General features: G+C 46.3%; 1 protein-coding gene across 1 annotated transcript in view; it reads right to left on the minus strand.

The window, feature by feature from the left end:
- Positions 1 to 3,014: 3,014 nt before the first annotated feature.
- Positions 3,015 to 17,078, minus strand: part of LOC311218115 (very low-density lipoprotein receptor-like) — a gene marked incomplete at both ends in the record, with an annotated part of 164,109 nt that continues 150,045 nt past the window's right edge. The window contains one exon of the mRNA XM_084300602.1: positions 3,015 to 3,178. Within this exon, the coding sequence (XP_084156728.1) occupies positions 3,015 to 3,178 (164 nt within the window). The remainder of the gene's footprint in view (positions 3,179 to 17,078) is intronic.

The following is a 17,078-nucleotide window of genomic DNA, read 5'->3' on the forward strand; positions in this document are numbered from 1 at the left end:
TTGCCGCTGTTGCCGCTGTTCCTGGACCTTGGAGACCCCCGGCGGCTCCCTGTGCCAGGCCCTGTGGCCCCGGGGAGCTGCCCGCCGCCTCGTCGGCCAGCCCGGCAGCAATCCTGCCAGCACAGAATAGCCCACTGCGTTTCAGGGTAAAGTGACGATTAATTTCTATTTCCTGGCCTGGGTGCTGCTTTCTTCTTTAAGGAAGCTTCAAGGTTAAAGGTTCAACTCAGTTATGTCAGGGTTCAACTCCGTTTCGTGAAGGGGCTCTTGTACGAAAGCTTAAGCTGGGATTGACTCTCTGCTAAGCGGAGGCCAAACGTGGACCTACTGAGAAGCAGGTCCTAAGTGATAACATTTTCTAAAGAGACTGCTAAACACATCTGAACAGTGCTGCTGCAGAACTCTGAATGGGGGGATAGCAACTGTCTTAACTGATCTGGAATCTTGAATTTACTTTTCAATGGACAAGAGGTGTGTCTCTCAAGGCAAACAAAGAGAGGAGTAACACCCGATACTCATGTCAACATAAATTTATGCTCAGAGCGTAGGTGTAGGAACAGCATCGGTATGTATATGGAACATCGGGAGAGGAAGCTCTATCGGTATTTACAGTTTTTCTACTATCTTGTCAGAGAGACATCATCTCCAAATGAGAAATGGATGTATTTTGAAACAGTGGTGGTGGATCGGATTTCTTCTTTCTAGTGTTAATATTTGCTCTTGAATCGTACTTAATACCTGGTAACACCTCAATCAGTTGTCAAAAATAAACTTAAAAATGTGTAAGGCTTATCTCATTGGTCAGTATAAAGATCAAGGTCTTCCCTTCCCTTCCCTTCCCTTCCCTTCCCTTCCCTTCCCTTCCCTTCCCTTCCCTTCCCTTCCCTTCCCTTCCCTTCCCTTCCCTTCCCTTCCCTTCCCTTCCCTTCCCTTCCCTTCCCTTCCCTTCCCTTCCCTTCCCTTCCCTTCCCTTCCCTTCCCTTCCCTTCCCTTTTTTTCTTTTTTTCTTCTTTCCTTTCCTTTCCTTTCCTTTCCTTTCCTTTCCTTTCCTTTCCTTTCCTTTCCTTTCCTTTCCTTTCCTTTCCTTTCCTTTCCTTTCCTTTCCTTTCCTTTCCTTTCCTTTCCTTTCCTTTCCTTTCCTTTCCTTTCCTTTCCTTTCCTTTCCTTTCCTTTCCTTTCCTTTCCTTTCCTTTCCTTTCCTTTCCTTTCCTTTCCTTTCCTTTCCTTTCCTTTCCCCCCAGTATTGTTTTTCTGTTCTCCTTCTCACTGCAGTCTTGATTTTGTTTCTTGTCCCTTAAGTATGTTTCCAATGTGTTGCTGAAACATTTTCCCTTTCAATCCTAAAAAAGGAGCTGTCACTGGTGAAGATCGGAGCTTATCCCTGAGCCCAGGAGCTGTCACCTTAGTCTTCCAATCGGACAAGGACGACTTCATTTCTCATGTAAATGCATTTGTCAGGTTTGCGTATTGTTTTTTCAGGAATGGAAAGTGTGTATAGAATGGATTTAAAATCAATTTTAAATGTAAAACGTCAAGGCAAAAAAGTTCTAATTACAACCTCTGCGCACAATTTGCCAGCTGTGGGACTAGGAGTTTTCTTATTTACTGTGTTTTGTTTAACGTGTCTGAAGTTTAATGGACAGCAATCAAGGCGTGCTAGAAATCTGAAAGCACTTCATGCTTTGTTCTCTCCGTCATTTTGGTATAACAAACTAGGTTATGTTTTAAACCCTCCATGAGGTTAGTGGTTTCCCTAAAGGTAACAAGTCCCTGTGTCCTACTGTAAGACAGTAACAAAACATGAAGTATAGACGTTCATCCTGTCATTATTCAGCTTCTGCCTATGGACACACAACTACGCTTATTTAAAGAGGTATCACCTTGAAACCTAATCAGCATTTTAAAAAGGACTTTGTAGCAGTTATTGGCTTTTGTCCTGGAGGGCTGAGGTTTGTTTTGTTTTGTTTTACATTCAGCATTTCCGTTTCTAGCTTACATTCCCCTGTTGTTTTGCATGAGGAAAGCGTGCAACTTTACAAAGGAGAACGGAAAGAGCTGCTTTTTAGTCTAACTTTTCAGTTTGTCGTAGGAGTTTTAAATGTGGTAGGAGTAAAACACCAGAAGTACTGCTGCCAAAGTTATATTCAAACTCGTCTTTCTTGGAGAAGCAGAAGAAGCCCAGGGAGAAATAAATTTGCAAACATGCTCTTCATGCTCTCCTTTCCCAAGATTTCTCTGAGATATAGCCCATCCTCTGTGGGTTTTGAGGTATATGGTTCCCAGGAGTGAAAAGGAGGGCCAAACATCTCTCCTCTTGGATCTCAGCATGCCAGGGCTTTAGTGTACTGCCACTTACAGCTCCGCTTTTTCACCTGGAAAAAGCGACCGCATGATGTAGACTGAGGAGCCCTCACAAATTAACTTGCCGTCACCAAGTGACGCCCAGAAAAGGTGTATTTAAAAGCTAGGCTCATTATAGAATCACAACAAACCCCTCATGACTGGTGCAGTAGACAGTGAGGTAGAGGGCGAGCCCTGGAAAGACAGAAGAAAAGTAGCAGTGAGTTCTGGGTACCTTTGTGCAGACGAAACAGAAAAACGCAGGCAGTGAAGTAATAGTGTTCCGTTACTCATGCCAGCAATAGATGATTGCAACAATTATCTATTAGATCATAGGTACTAATTAACAGATAATTGCGCAACTCCGGAAATCAATAAATAACTGATTCCCCTCAGAGAATGTCTTCTACATTTTTATATTAAAAAGACTCCAGAGTTGTAATGGATTAAAATCCTACGGAAGGGAAAGAAATGGCATCAGCCACTAGTTCTGCAGAAGCGAAAAGTAATACTGATAGAGTTTAGATGGAAATTTTCACTTTGTGTGTTTAGTTTGGGGATTCTTTTTAAATCATTCATACCAGCGATTTAGTTCTTAAGGCTGTTTCTTTGAGATTAAGTGACAGGACTTCTGTTACTCTTTTCTTCTTGGAATGCTTCTTGATAGTCTTACGTCAACCAGAACTTCTGTCTCTGTCGCAGATGTGAACAATGACCGTAGCTAAGAAGCCCAAATCTTCAAAGCCTAAAAAGCCCTCTTCAAGGCGGTCTGGCAAATCCAAGAAACCAAGTACTAAAATACTGATGTCACGCACCGCCAACTGGGGCCGGATAGTGCCTGCAGAAGATTCAAGCCAAGTCTCTGTGGCCCAAGGACGTGGAGGTGCTATTTACTGTAGATCATCTGAAAAATCTAAGGCTTTTGCCCCAAGAGATCTAAGTACGTGTGCGTTTTATCCTGCCTCCATTTTCTTCAAAGCAAAAGTAGAAAATGCAGTTCTTACTTGTTGCACTGATAGAGAAGGGGACTACTGTGAACAAAGACTTGAAAAGCGAATCCCCTAAGGCAACTGAAGTGACTGATGTTACAGAAATTAATTTTGATATATTTACAGTCAACAGAGAAATATGGGGAGCTTTTTGTAATGCACAGATTCCTCCATGTCTTTTCTGTTTTGCAAAGAAAAGTGTTTGATTGTTGCTATTCACAGCTTCCATTTTTCACAGGTTTTTTGAAGGATAACATTGCTCAGGAAAAGATCTGGTATCTGTAGGGGTACCGTCATTCCTAGTTCCTAGTTTTTACGTTTTTACCGTATAATTTCAAGTCTAAGTTTGTGGTTTAAGTTATAATAAGGAAAAAAACAGTAGTTGAGTTAATCAGGTTAAAGATTATAGATGGAGAGGAACTTGGCATTAGGTGCTACAAACAGAATGGCAGTTAGCCTTGCCTTAGAAAAATTAAAATGGTTGACTAAAGTTGTTTTTTTTTTTGTTTTTTTTTTCCCCCAAAACATTGTGTTGACCAGCCAATTTGAATTTGGTGGTATTAAAGCTGTCTGCAATAAGTTTTTCTGGTTTGGATTGTAGCTAGCTCCTCTAGGTGCTCCTGCAGAAAAGTATTTTTTTAAATACCTTTCTTAGAAACAAACAAACAAGATCTCTTTTTAAATTTAACTTTCTTGCAGTCGTTAATGATGGAATTGCTCCACCACAGAGCATTCTTTTTCCACCTGAGAAGATTTGTATGGATTGGCGAGAAACACAAAGTGTTGGAGTTGGCCTGTACAATCTTGGCAACACATGTTTTCTTAATGCTACTCTACAGTGTTTGACCTACACACCCCCACTTGCCAATTACATGCTTTCTCTTGAGCACAGCCAGTCATGTGAGTACTTCCTAACAGTATTTTGAACCTGTTGGATAGCTCTGAAGGTGAAAGAACAGCAGTGATTCTGTGAGATAAGCTTATTTGCCTGATTTTACCTGTAGAAGCTGGCTTTGAGCACTGTATTAGCAGTGGGCTCCGAATAGCATATGGAGTGCAATTAATGCACCATGTTTTATTTATTTATTTAGTTATTTGTTTGTTTGTTTGTTTGTTTGTTTATTAAAGGATCATTTATTGCTTCATGGGAATAATGAAGTGCATTGGACAGTAATGCATTTAGTAGTAATTTTAGAGAGTAATACATTTTGCAGCCAGTGGAGTTCACATTCCTGTCAGCCTTTACAACTGCGACTTTGCAGTAGTCTTTTAGATTTCTCATCACAAAATGCATTTGAATACAGGCTTAGTGGATATTTTTATTCTGTAAAGTTGTGTGAAATGAAGTGTTACAAGACTGTTGGGACATTGGCATCTTGGGAGAATAGAATGTAGCAAGGAGAGTGGATATTGTATCTATAGTTTAAATTGTACTTAGATGTTTGTAGTTCTGGATATTTCGCTGGACTGGGATGCTTTGTTCTTTCACTCTTCAGGTCGTGAACAAGATTTTTGCATGATGTGCACGATGGAGACTCACATTAACCAGGCCCTGCGTTGCACTGTTGATGCCATCGAGCCTACGCATGTTATCAGTAATCTCAGTCGTAAGTGGCTTCAGATGTGTTTCTTTTCGATAGCTTGTAATCTTCAAATAATAATTTGATGTGTCTAAGTGGTTTTAACACTCAAATGAAGAGAGATTTTAGAAATACAAGAATGATTTCATTTTTAAATGAGGTCAATACTATCATCTTCTTATTTAGGAATAGGACAACATTTCCGTTTTGGCAGTCAAGAAGACGCACACGAGTTCTTGCGCTATACTGTTGATGCTATGCAGGAAGCGTGCTTGAACGGAAGCACCGAGTAAGCATAAACAAGTCCACTTTCATACATTCTCTAGCACCTTCTAGTCCTTTATTTACTCTCAGAAATGATCTCTAGCACCTTTTAGTGCCTTATTTACTATCAGCAACGAAAGTCTACATCATCCTTGGTTTTCATCAAACTCTTTGAAGAGTTAACTCTGTGCCTTAAATCTTCTGAGGTCTGATTATAATTTATTTCCAGATTGGACAGATCTTCTCAAGCTACCACCATCATTCATCAAATATTTGGAGGATTTCTAAGATCGAGAGGTACTTGAAAAAATACTCCTGTCCTTAGAACTGATCTGTGTCTTTTGTCGGTAGTAAAGCAGTCTGTAGTTTGTCTAAAGTAGTATCTGTCAACAACTTGAATTTGGACAGTTAGTCTCCTTCACATAATGTTAAGCATTTATATTTTGCTTCCAGTGAAGTGCTTGAATTGCAAAGCAGTTTCGGATACGTATGAGGCATTTCTTGATATCACTTTGGATATAAAGGTAAGATGTTTTCTAAATATAATTCATGATGTTTAAGTACATGCATAACTTTCTAAATTAAACTTGTTTAACTTAAAAAACCAAACCACATATAATGTTAAAACATAAGAGCTTGGTGGTACTAAGGAAGTGGATTGGACTTTGTCCTTCCGTGGAACCCATGTAAATAGTCTCCACATTTGCATTGGGTTTAAGGGGAAAGAATTCTCTTTCTGCAAAAATTATAATGCTGTCATACTTCTTTGTTGTTCTACCTCAATATACATCTAATTGTTAGACTGATGAATTTGTCCCCAGTATTGATGACAAAGCACACTGTAGATGCTGTCTAGGCTACTGGAAAAGTATTTGTTCCAAAGTCAAATGCCTTCCAGGTGAGGTCAATGCTGAGCATGCTCTTTCTGCCTCCTTCTTCACAGTGCTCCTAGTAGATCGCTTGAGTATGTGTCCTGGTTTCAGTTAGAACAGAATTAATTTTCTTCCTAGTAGCTGGTGGAATGCTGTGTTTTGGCTTAGGATGAGAAGAGTGCTGATAACACCCCGATGTTTTAATTGTTGCAGAGCAGTGCTTATACCAAGCCAAGGACACCTCAGACTTTTGCTCTGTCCTGCCAACAGGCAGGCTGGGGGTGCAGTAAGAGCTGGGAGGGGACAGACCCAGGACAGGTGACCCGAACTAGCCAAAGGGGTATTCCATACCATCTGACGTCATGCTAAACAATATATAGGGGTGGCTAGCCGGGGGGAGGGGGCCGGACTGCTCGGGGTTAAGCTGGGCATCGGTCAGCGGGTGGTGAGCAATTGCATTGTGCATCACTTGTTTGTACATATTATTAGTAGTAGTACTATTATCATCATTGTATTATTATTATTATTATTATTATTATTTTCCTGTCTTATTAAACTGTCTTTATCTCAACTCACGGGCTTCACTTTCCATTTCTCTCCCCCATCCCAGAGAGGGAGGGGGGAGGGTGAGCGAACGGCTGCGTGGTGTTTAGCTGCGGGCCGGGTTAAACCACAACAGTCTTTTTGGCGCCCAACATGGGGCCCGAAAGGCTGAGATAACAGCAGATCTGACCAGAGGGTGTTAAACTAAAATTGGTATAAGTGTTAGACCTGCTTAATAGTCACTTGTCATAATGCTGATTGCTTTAATCTCAACTCTGCTGCGCCTGTTTTCCAAATTGAGTATTGTAGCACGTTATTTTCCGTATGTGCTCTCTGTCATGTTGTTTATCCTCTCTGGGCCCTGGTTTCAGACCATTATGGTACTGTGTGTTGTATCAGTGGCTTATGAGATGATGAAATATCTGGCCATGACTCTAACCTGGTATTTGTACTCAGTGACATCTTCGATTCTATACTTTGGAAACTGTATTTTGGAAACTATTAGGAATTACATCTGTTGCCTTTTTTCATTAGGGAGTCAATCTGTGGAGGGGAAAGGGGAAGATAATTTTTCTTGCTTGATCACTCTCCCTTTCTCCTTCACCACCCCTGTACCCTCCTTGATCACTCTCCCTTCCTCCTTCACCACCCTCTTATCCTCCAAGCTTATTACAATAGCTCTCCAAGATATTGAATAGCCTTGGGATACTCAGACCAGCATAGTCCTGTTGTTCTGCCTCCTGAATGCACTTCAGGTTCTGCTTAAAGTTAAACAACTACTTAGGAAGCTCATCCGGAGATCTGCCCGGAGGCAGTATAGTTGTGGGTGGCAGGGAGTATGGGAGGATATGGGCAGGCATCTAGAGCAGTTGGCACCCCCAGTGTTTTGGAAATTCACCCCTGAACAAGTGCAAAATCCTCAAAAATTGGCAGAATGCTTGAATAAAAGGTGTCGCGATTCGGGAAGTTCCAAAGTAATACAAATCATTGTAACATGCTGGGGCCTGGCTCATGCCTATCGAGCTGCCATGGATACTGCTATCAACTTAGTGACAGACCCTGCGGCCACTCCAAGTCCCGTGACAGATCCAACGGCCACTGTGACCCCTACGGTGGACTCTGCAGCCGCTCCAGTCCCAGCTTCTGCAGATGCTCCAATCCCAGCTCCTGCAGCCACTCCAGTCCCAGTTCCTGCAGCCGCTCCAGTCCCAGCTCCTGAAGCTGCTCCAGTCCCAGCTCCTGCAGCCGCTCTAGTCCCAACTCCTGAAGCCGCTCCAGTCCCAGCTCCTGCAGCCGCTCCAGTCCCAGCTCCTGCAGCCGCTCCAGTCCCAGTTCCTGCAGCCGCTCCAGTCCCAGCTCCTGAAGCCGCCCCAGTCCCAGCTCCTGCAGCCGCTCCAGCTCCAGTTCCTGCAGCCGCTCCAGCTCTGGTTCCTGCAGCTGCTCCAGTCCCAGCTCCTGCAGCTGCTCCAGTCCCAGCTCCTGCAGCTGCTCCAGTTCCAGCTCCTGCAGCCGCTCCAGCTCCGGTTCCTGCAGCCGCTCCAGCTCCAGTTCCTGCAGCTGCTCCAGTCCCAGCTCCTGCAGCTGCTCCAGTTCCAGCTCCTGCAGCCGCTCCAGCTCCAGCTCCTGCAGCCGCTCCAGCTCCGGTTCCTGCAACCGCTCCAGTTCAAGCTCCTGCAGCCGCACCAGTTCCAGCTCCTGCAGCTGCTCCAGCTCCGGTTCCTGCAGCTGCTTCAGCTCCTGCAGCCGCTCCAGCTCCTGTAGCTGGGTCAGAGAAACGAGCTGTAGCAGTGCAAGTTGACCCTGCAGAGGGTATTCCAACCTCTGTGGCAGACCCTACAACAAGGTCAGAGAAACGAGCAGTAGCAGTGCAAGCTGCCCCTGTAGAGAAGGTGAAAAAATGGTATAGAGATTCAGGTCGTTTAGAACGCAGAGAATCTTCTGCCAAATCTAGGTATAGAGACGACGGAGACGACGACGACGCTGGGCCATCAAGGGTTCAGGAGGAGGAAGATGAGGATGCCGAAAAATCAACAGTAACTACCCGAAGCCTAAACGAGCGTGAGTTACGAGATGTGCGAAAAGATTTTGGTCGCTGTATAGGTGAGCAGCTTGTCACCTGGCTGCTCCGATGCTGGGACACTGGAGCCAATTGTGTGGAATTAGACGGCAGGGAAGCCAAGCGACTGGGATCCCTTGCTAGAGATGCAGGCATTGACAAAGCAATTGCAGATGGAGCACAACCTCACAGCCTCTGGAGGCGTCTCCTCTCAGCTGTGAGGGAAAGGTATCCCTTCAAGGAAGAACTTTTATGTCTACCAGGCAAGTGGACCACTATGGAGAAGGGAATCCAGTACCTGAGGGAATTAGCCATACGGGAAGTGATTTATGAGGATCCAGACCTCAGACAAACATCCAAAGATCCAGATGAAGTCAGGTGTACGCGACCCATGTGGCGGAAGTTTGTACGGAGTGCACCATCATCATATGCCAGCTCATTGGCAATAATGGCCTGGAAAGAGGATGAGGAACCCACAGTGGATGAAGTGGCTAAACAACTCCGGCAGTACGAAGAAAGTCTCTCCTCTTCCTTACAGGCCTGCGTCTCAGCTGTGGAGAAACTTTCTGAAGAGTTCCACCAACTTAAAGAGAATCTATCTTCATCCCCACCTGAACCAACCAGTGTCCACCGACCAAAAGAGAACACTGTGGAGAAACTTTCTGAAAAGGTTCACCAACTTGAAGAGAGATTATTCTCCTCCGTACCTGTACAGAGCAGTGTCTCAGCTATCAGGGGTAGGCGTTCATCCACACAAGGAAGACGATATGGTGGGTACTCACCCCGTGCTACCCTGTGGTTTTACTTACGAGACCATGGAGAGGACATGAGAAAATGGGATGGAAAATCTACCGCGACCCTAGAGGCACGGGTACGTGAGTTGCAAAAGAAAACAATCAGGAAGAAGGGATTCTCTGAAAAGTTTGCTGCTCCAACTTCCAGCAGACAGTCCTTCAAACACAGAAACGAAGAAGATTCCGACCAGGATTAGGGAGGCCCTGCCTCCAGCCAGGGGGAGGAAAGGGATAATCGAGTTTATTGGACTGTGTGGATTCGATGGCCTGGCACATCAGACGCACAGAAGTATAAGGCTTTAGTAGACACCGGTGCACAATGCACTATAATGCCATCGAGCTATAAAGGACCAGAGCCCATCTATATTTGTGGAGTGACAGGGGGATCCCAGTAGTTGACTGTATTGGAGGCTGAAGTGAGTCTGACTGGGAATGAGTGGGAAAAGCACCGTATTGTGACTGGCCCGGATGCTCCATGTATCCTTGGCATAGACTATCTCAGAAGAGGATATTGCAAGGACCCAAAAGGGTTCCGGTGGGCTTTTGGTATAGCTGCCTTAGAGACAGAGGGCATTAAACAATTCTCTACCTTGCCTGGTCTCTCAGAGGACCCCTCTGTTGTGGGGTTGCTGAGGGTCGAAGAACAGCAAGTGCCAATCGCTACCACAACTGTGCACTGGCGGCAATATCGCACTAACCGGGACTCCCTGATTCCCATCCATAAGCTAATTCGTCAATTGGAGAGCCAAGGAGTGATCAGCAAGACTCATTCACCTTTCAATAGTCCCATATGGCCAGTGCGAAAGTCTAATGGCGAGTGGAGACTAACAGTGGACTATCGTGGCCTGAACGAAGTGACGCCACCACTGAGTGCTGCAGTGCCGGACATGCTGGAACTTCAGTACGAACTTGAATCGAAGGCAGCCAAGTGGTACGCCACAATTGATATCGCTAATGCATTTTTCTCCATCCCTCTAGCAGCAGAGTGCAGGCCACAGTTTGCTTTCACTTGGAGGGGAGTCCAATATACTTGGAATCGACTGCCCCAGGGCTGGAAACACAGCCCTACCATTTGTCATGGACTGATCCAGTCTGCACTGGAGCAGGGGGAAGCTCCTGAACACCTGCAGTACATCGATGACATTATTGTGTGGGGTGACACAGCAGAGGAAGTTTTTGAGAAAGGGAAGAAAATAGTCCAAATCCTTCTGAAAGCCGGTTTTGCCATAAAACAAAATAAAGTCAAAGGACCTGCACGAGAGATCCAGTTTTTAGGAATAAAATGGCAAGATGGACGTCGTCAAATCCCAATGGATGTGATCAACAAAATAACAGCTATGTCTCCACCAACTAGCAAAAAAGAAACACAGACTTTCCTAGGTGTTGTGGGGTTTTGGAGAATGCACATCCCAAATTACAGTCTGATTGTAAACCCGCTCTACCAAGTAACCCGTAAGAAGAATGAGTTTGAATGGGGCCCTGGACAACGACAAGCCTTTGAACAAATTAGGCAGGAAATAGTCCATGCAGTAGCCCTTGGGCCAGTTCGAACAGGACCAGATGTAAAGAATGTGCTCTACACTGCAGCCGGGGAGAACGGCCCCACCTGGAGCCTCTGGCAGGAAGAACCTGGGGAAACTCGAGGTCGGCCCCTGGGGTTTTGGAGCCGGGGATACAGAGGATCTGAGGCCCGCTATACTCCAACTGAAAAGGAGATATTGGCAGCATATGAAGGAGTTCGATCTGCTTCAGAGGTGGTCGGTACTGAAGCGCAGCTCCTCCTAGCACCCCGATTGCCGGTACTAGGCTGGATGTTCAAGGGAAGGGTCTCTTCTACGCATCATGCAACTGATACTACATGGAGCAAGTGGATTGCACTAATTACTCAGCGGGCTCGAATAGGAAACCCCAGTCGCCCAGGAATCTTGGAAGTGATTATGGACTGGCCAGAAGGTAAATACTTTGGGATATCATCAGAGGAGGAGGTGGGTCATGCTGAAGAAGCCCCACTGTACAACCAGTTACCAGAAAATGAAAAGAAATATGCCCTGTTCACTGATGGGTCCTGTCGTATTGTGGGGAAGCATCGAAGATGGAAGGCTGCTGTATGGAGTCCTACACGACGAGTTGCAGAAGCTGCTGAGGGAGAAGGTGAATCGAGTCAGTTTGCAGAAGTGAAGGCCATTCAGCTGGCTTTAGACATTGCTGAACGAGAAAAATGGCCAGTTCTCTATCTCTACACCGATTCATGGATGGTAGCAAATGCCCTGTGGGGATGGTTACAGCAATGGAAGCAAAACAACTGGCAGTGTAGGGGCAAACCCATCTGGGCTGCTGCATTGCGGCAAGATATTGCTGCTCGGGTAGAGAACCTGGCTGTGAAAGTACGTCACGTAGATGCTCATGTGCCCAAGAATCGGGCTACTGAAGAACATCAGAACAACCAGCAGGTGGATCAGGCTGCTAAGATTGAAGTAGCTCAGGTGGATCTGGATTGGCAGCATAAAGGTGAATTATTTATAGCCCGATGGGCCCATGACACCTCAGGCCATCAAGATAGAGATGCAACATACAGTTGGGCTCGTGATCGAGGGGTGGACCTGACCATGGACACTATAGCACAGGTTATTCATGACTGTGAAACATGTGCTGCAATCAAGCAAGCCAAACGGTCAAAGCCTCTTTGGTATGGAGGACGATGGCTGAAATAGAAATATGGAGAGGCCTGGCAGATTGATTACATCACACTCCCTCAAACTCGCAATGGCAAGCGCCACGTACTTACAATGGTGGAAGCAACCACCGGATGGCTGGAAACATATCCTGTGCCTCATGCCACCGCCCGGAACACTATCCTGGGCCTTGAAAAGCAAGTCGTATGGCGACATGGTACCCCAGAAAGAATAGAGTCAGACAATGGAACTCATTTCCGAAACAACCTTATAGACACTTGGGCCAAAGAACATGGTATTGAGTGGGTGTATCACATCCCCTATCATGCACCAGCCTCCGGGAAAGTTGAACGATACAATGGACTGTTAAAGACTACATTGAAAGCAATGGGCGCTGGGACATTCAAAAACTGGGATACGCATTTGGCAAAGGCCACCTGGCTAGTCAATACTAGGGGATCTGCCAACCGAGCTGGACCTGCCCAATCAAACCTGTTACGTACTGTAGATGGGGATAAAGTTCCTGTAGTGCATGTAAAAAATATGCTGGGTAAAACAGTCTGGGCTACTCCTGCCTCAGGAAAAGGCAAACCCATTCGTGGAATTGTTTTCGCTCAGGGACCTGGATACACTTGGTGGGTGATGCAAAAGAACGGAGAGGTCCGGTGTGTACCTCAAGGAGATTTAATACTGGGTGAGAATAGCCCATGAACTGAATTGTACCATGTTAATTGCTATATAATACTGTATCTTACCACTACCATGACTACTATAGGTGACTAATTAGAATGTATGGAAAAGAGTGTAACCTGAGCATGACATAAATGGTATGGAATAAGGGGTGGATAGATGTCCTGGTTTCAGTTAGAACAGAATTAATTTTCTTCCTAGTAGCTGGTGGAATGCTGTGTTTTGGCTTAGGATGAGAAGAGTGCTGATAACACCCCGATGTTTTAATTGTTGCAGAGCAGTGCTTATACCAAGCCAAGGACACCTCAGACTTTTGCTCTGTCCTGCCAACAGGCAGGCTGGGGGTGCAGTAAGAGCTGGGAGGGGACAGACCCAGGACAGGTGACCCGAACTAGCCAAAGGGGTATTCCATACCATCTGACGTCATGCTAAACAATATATAGGGGTGGCTAGCCGGGGGGAGGGGGCCGGACTGCTCGGGGTTAAGCTGGGCATCGGTCAGCGGGTGGTGAGCAATTGCATTGTGCATCACTTGTTTGTACATATTATTAGTAGTAGTACTATTATCATCATTGTATTATTATTATTATTATTATTATTATTATTATTTTCCTGTCTTATTAAACTGTCTTTATCTCAACTCACGGGCTTCACTTTCCATTTCTCTCCCCCATCCCAGAGAGGGAGGGGGGAGGGTGAGCGAACGGCTGCGTGGTGTTTAGCTGCGGGCCGGGTTAAACCACAACAGTCTTTTTGGCGCCCAACATGGGGCCCGAAAGGCTGAGATAACAGCAGATCTGACCAGAGGGTGTTAAACTAAAATTGGTATAAGTGTTAGACCTGCTTAATAGTCACTTGTCATAATGCTGATTGCTTTAATCTCAACTCTGCTGCGCCTGTTTTCCAAATTGAGTATTGTAGCACGTTATTTTCCGTATGTGCTCTCTGTCATGTTGTTTATCCTCTCTGGGCCCTGGTTTCAGACCATTATGGTACTGTGTGTTGTATCAGTGGCTTATGAGATGATGAAATATCTGGCCATGACTCTAACCTGGTATTTGTACTCAGTGACATCTTCGATTCTATACTTTGGAAACTGTATTTTGGAAACTATTAGGAATTACATCTGTTGCCTTTTTTCATTAGGGAGTCAATCTGTGGAGGGGAAAGGGGAAGATATTTTTTCTTACTTGATCACTCTCCCTTTCTCCTTCACCACCCCTGTATCCTCCTTGATCACTCTCCCTTCCTCCTTCACCACCCTCTTATCCTCCAAGCTTATTACAATAGCTCTCCAAGATATTGAATAGCCTTGGGATACTCAGACCAGCATAGTCTTGTTGTTCTGCCTCCTGAATGCACTTCAGATTCTGCTTAAAGTTAAACAACTACTTAGGAAGCTTATCCAGAGATCTGCCCGGAGGCAGTATAGTTGTGGGTGGCAGGGAGTGTGGGAGGATATGGGCAGGCATCTAGAGCAGTTGGCACCCCCAGTGTTTTGGAAATACACCCCTGAACAACTGCAAAATCCTCAAAAACTGGCAGAATGCTTGAAAAAAATGTGTCACGATTCTGGCAGTTCCAAAGTAACACAAATCATTGTAACATGCTGGGGCCTGGCTGGGTGAGCGAACGGCTACGTGGTGTTTAGCTGCCGGCCGGGTTAAACCACGACAGGTCTGCATCTAGAGATGTCTTTTATATTTATCATGCTGTTGTGGAGATGGGTCCTCTGGCTTTGGTCATGGTTTTTCATGTTCTGCAATTCTCTCCCAAGAAGAAGCCCTTGTTGGGCGGAGAGGTAGAGGTGTGCTCCAGAAACACAGTGATGGCAAGGAGTCCTGCACTTCATTCTTCCAATTTTTTCCAGCTGGAAGCATTCATAGTTGTCAACTGAAGTGGTTATGAGGAGTAGGAAAGACAGCATTGCTGGATTTCTGCTTTCTCCTAGATCTTAGCAGACCACATGATGATAGTTGTTCTTGTTTTATGTTCTTATGGTACGTTATGTTATTATACATTTTTTCTCTGTTATGTTATTTTATGTTCTTATGTTATGTTCTTATGTTCACAACAGAACTCATTTCCAATACTGCCTCAGAGACACCTGGGCCAAAGAGCAGGGCCTTGAGCGGGTAGCTCACCTTGAGCGAGCTCATTTCCTTCCCAGTAGCTGAAATATGCCGTTCCGGGGGCATTTGGGGGCTACAGCGTGCTGCTGAGAGGGATGTTGGAGCTCCTGCAGGGCAGTGCTTCCACTAAGGCAAGGCCTTTTCTGCATCTTCTACTGCCCTGCAAGCGAGGATGCTTGGGGCACACAAGAAGCTGGCAGGGGACACAGCTGCAGGGATTGCAGGGATTCCTAAAGTCATAGCCAAATACAAGAAAGACAGGAGGACGTGATGCTTCCGAGAGAAAGGAGCTCGCTTTGGGGTCAAAATCCATCCATTTTTCAAATAAAATATTTTCATATTTTTTTGGGGGGGCCTCCTCCTCCACCATCACTTCCTGCAACACATCCTCCTCCTCCTCATTTTCTAGGATTTTTGTGTTTTTTATTTTTTGGCCTCCTCCTCTCCCACCTCCTTCTCCTCGCCCACTTTTTTTTGTATTTGTGATTTTTTTGGCCTCCTTCTCCACAACCTCCTCCTCCGCCACGTCCTCCTCCTCCTCTTTTTTGTCTTTTACATTTTGGCCTCCTCCTCCTTTTCAACTCCTCCTCCACCACTTCCTCCTCCTCCTCCACCACATACTACTATATATATATATATATTTTTTTTTTATTATTATTTTGGACTCCTCCTCCAAAACCTTCTCCTCTGCCACCTCCTCCTCCTATGCTTCTTTTGTTTGGATTTTTTTTTTTGGCCTCCACCTCAAACGCCTTTCCTTCCGCAACGTCCTCCTCCTAGTATTATTTTGTTTTTTTTTTCGATATTTTTCCCCTCCTCCTCCTCCTCCACCGCCTCCTCCTCCTCCACCGCCTCCTCCTCCTCCACCGCCTCCTCCTCCTCCTCCACCACCACCTCCTCCTCCTCCTCCACCACCATTTCCTCCTCTTCCACCTCCTCCTTCTCCTCCACCTCCTCCTCCTCCTCCTCCTCCACCTCCTCCTCCTCCTCCTCCTCGTCCACCTCCTCCTCCTCCTCCTCCACCTCCTCCTCCTCCTCCACGTCCTCCTCCGCCTCCTCCTCCTCCTCTACCACTGCCTCCTCCTCCACCACCACCTCCTCCTCCTCCTCCACCTCCTCCTCCTCCTCCACCTCCTCCACCACCTCCTCCTCCTTCACCACCTCCTCCTCCTCCTCCACCTCCTCCACCTCCTCCACCACCGTTTCCTCCACCACCACCACCACCACCACCACCACCACCACCACCACCACCACCACCACCTCCTCCTCCTCCACCTCCACCTTTTCCTCCACCGCCTCCTCCTCCTCCTCCACCGCCTCCTCCTCCTCATTTATAGGGAGGAGCAGCCACACCCCCGCTTGATGACAAGCTATTTGCATAATAGCTAACAATCGCTAACCAGGCATCCAGGCCACAAGCAATGCATCACAGAGCGTCATCAAGTTGCTAGGAGCAGCCAGCTGCTACCTTACAGGGCTACGGTGCCATGGTCCTGTGGGATGACAAACGGAACTAGAACTAGGAGCAGTGGTCAACGCTCAGCACCAGAGAGGGTGTTTTGTTTTGGAGTCCTCCGCCTCCTCCTCCTCAACCACCTCCTCCTCCACCTCCTTCTCCTCCTCCACCTTCTACTCCTTCTCTTTTGTTTTTTGTTTTTTTTTGGCCTCCTCCTCCACCACCTCCTACTCCTCCTCCACCTCCTCCTTTTTGTTTTTCTGTTTTGCCGCTACTTCCTTCTCTCATATTCTACTATTTCTCCACCACCTTCTTCTCTCCTCTTCCACCTCCATCGTGTCCCTCTGCCTAGCCCTTGCTCACCTCCTCTTTTGTCACCGCTTCCTACTCATCCGTCTCCTTTTCCAGAAATGCCGCCACCTCCTCAATCTTCTCCGCCACCTCCTCAATCTTCTCCGCCACCTCCTCCTCCGCCACCTCCTCCACTCACTACCCCCTTCCCCTCTTACCCCCCCCCTTTTCCACCTATGCCTCTTCCTCATCCTCCTCCTTTTCTGTTTCCATCTTCTCCCATCTCCCCTCTCCAGCACTCTGGCTCCCACTGCCCCCCTTTGGCCCTTTTATAGGGAGGAGCAGCCACACCCCTGATTGATGACAAGCCATTTGCATAATAGCTAACAATCGCTACCC

Source organism: Netta rufina (genome assembly GCF_964035555.1).
Source record: "Netta rufina genome assembly, chromosome: 23".
Taxonomy (NCBI): domain Eukaryota; kingdom Metazoa; phylum Chordata; class Aves; order Anseriformes; family Anatidae; genus Netta; species Netta rufina.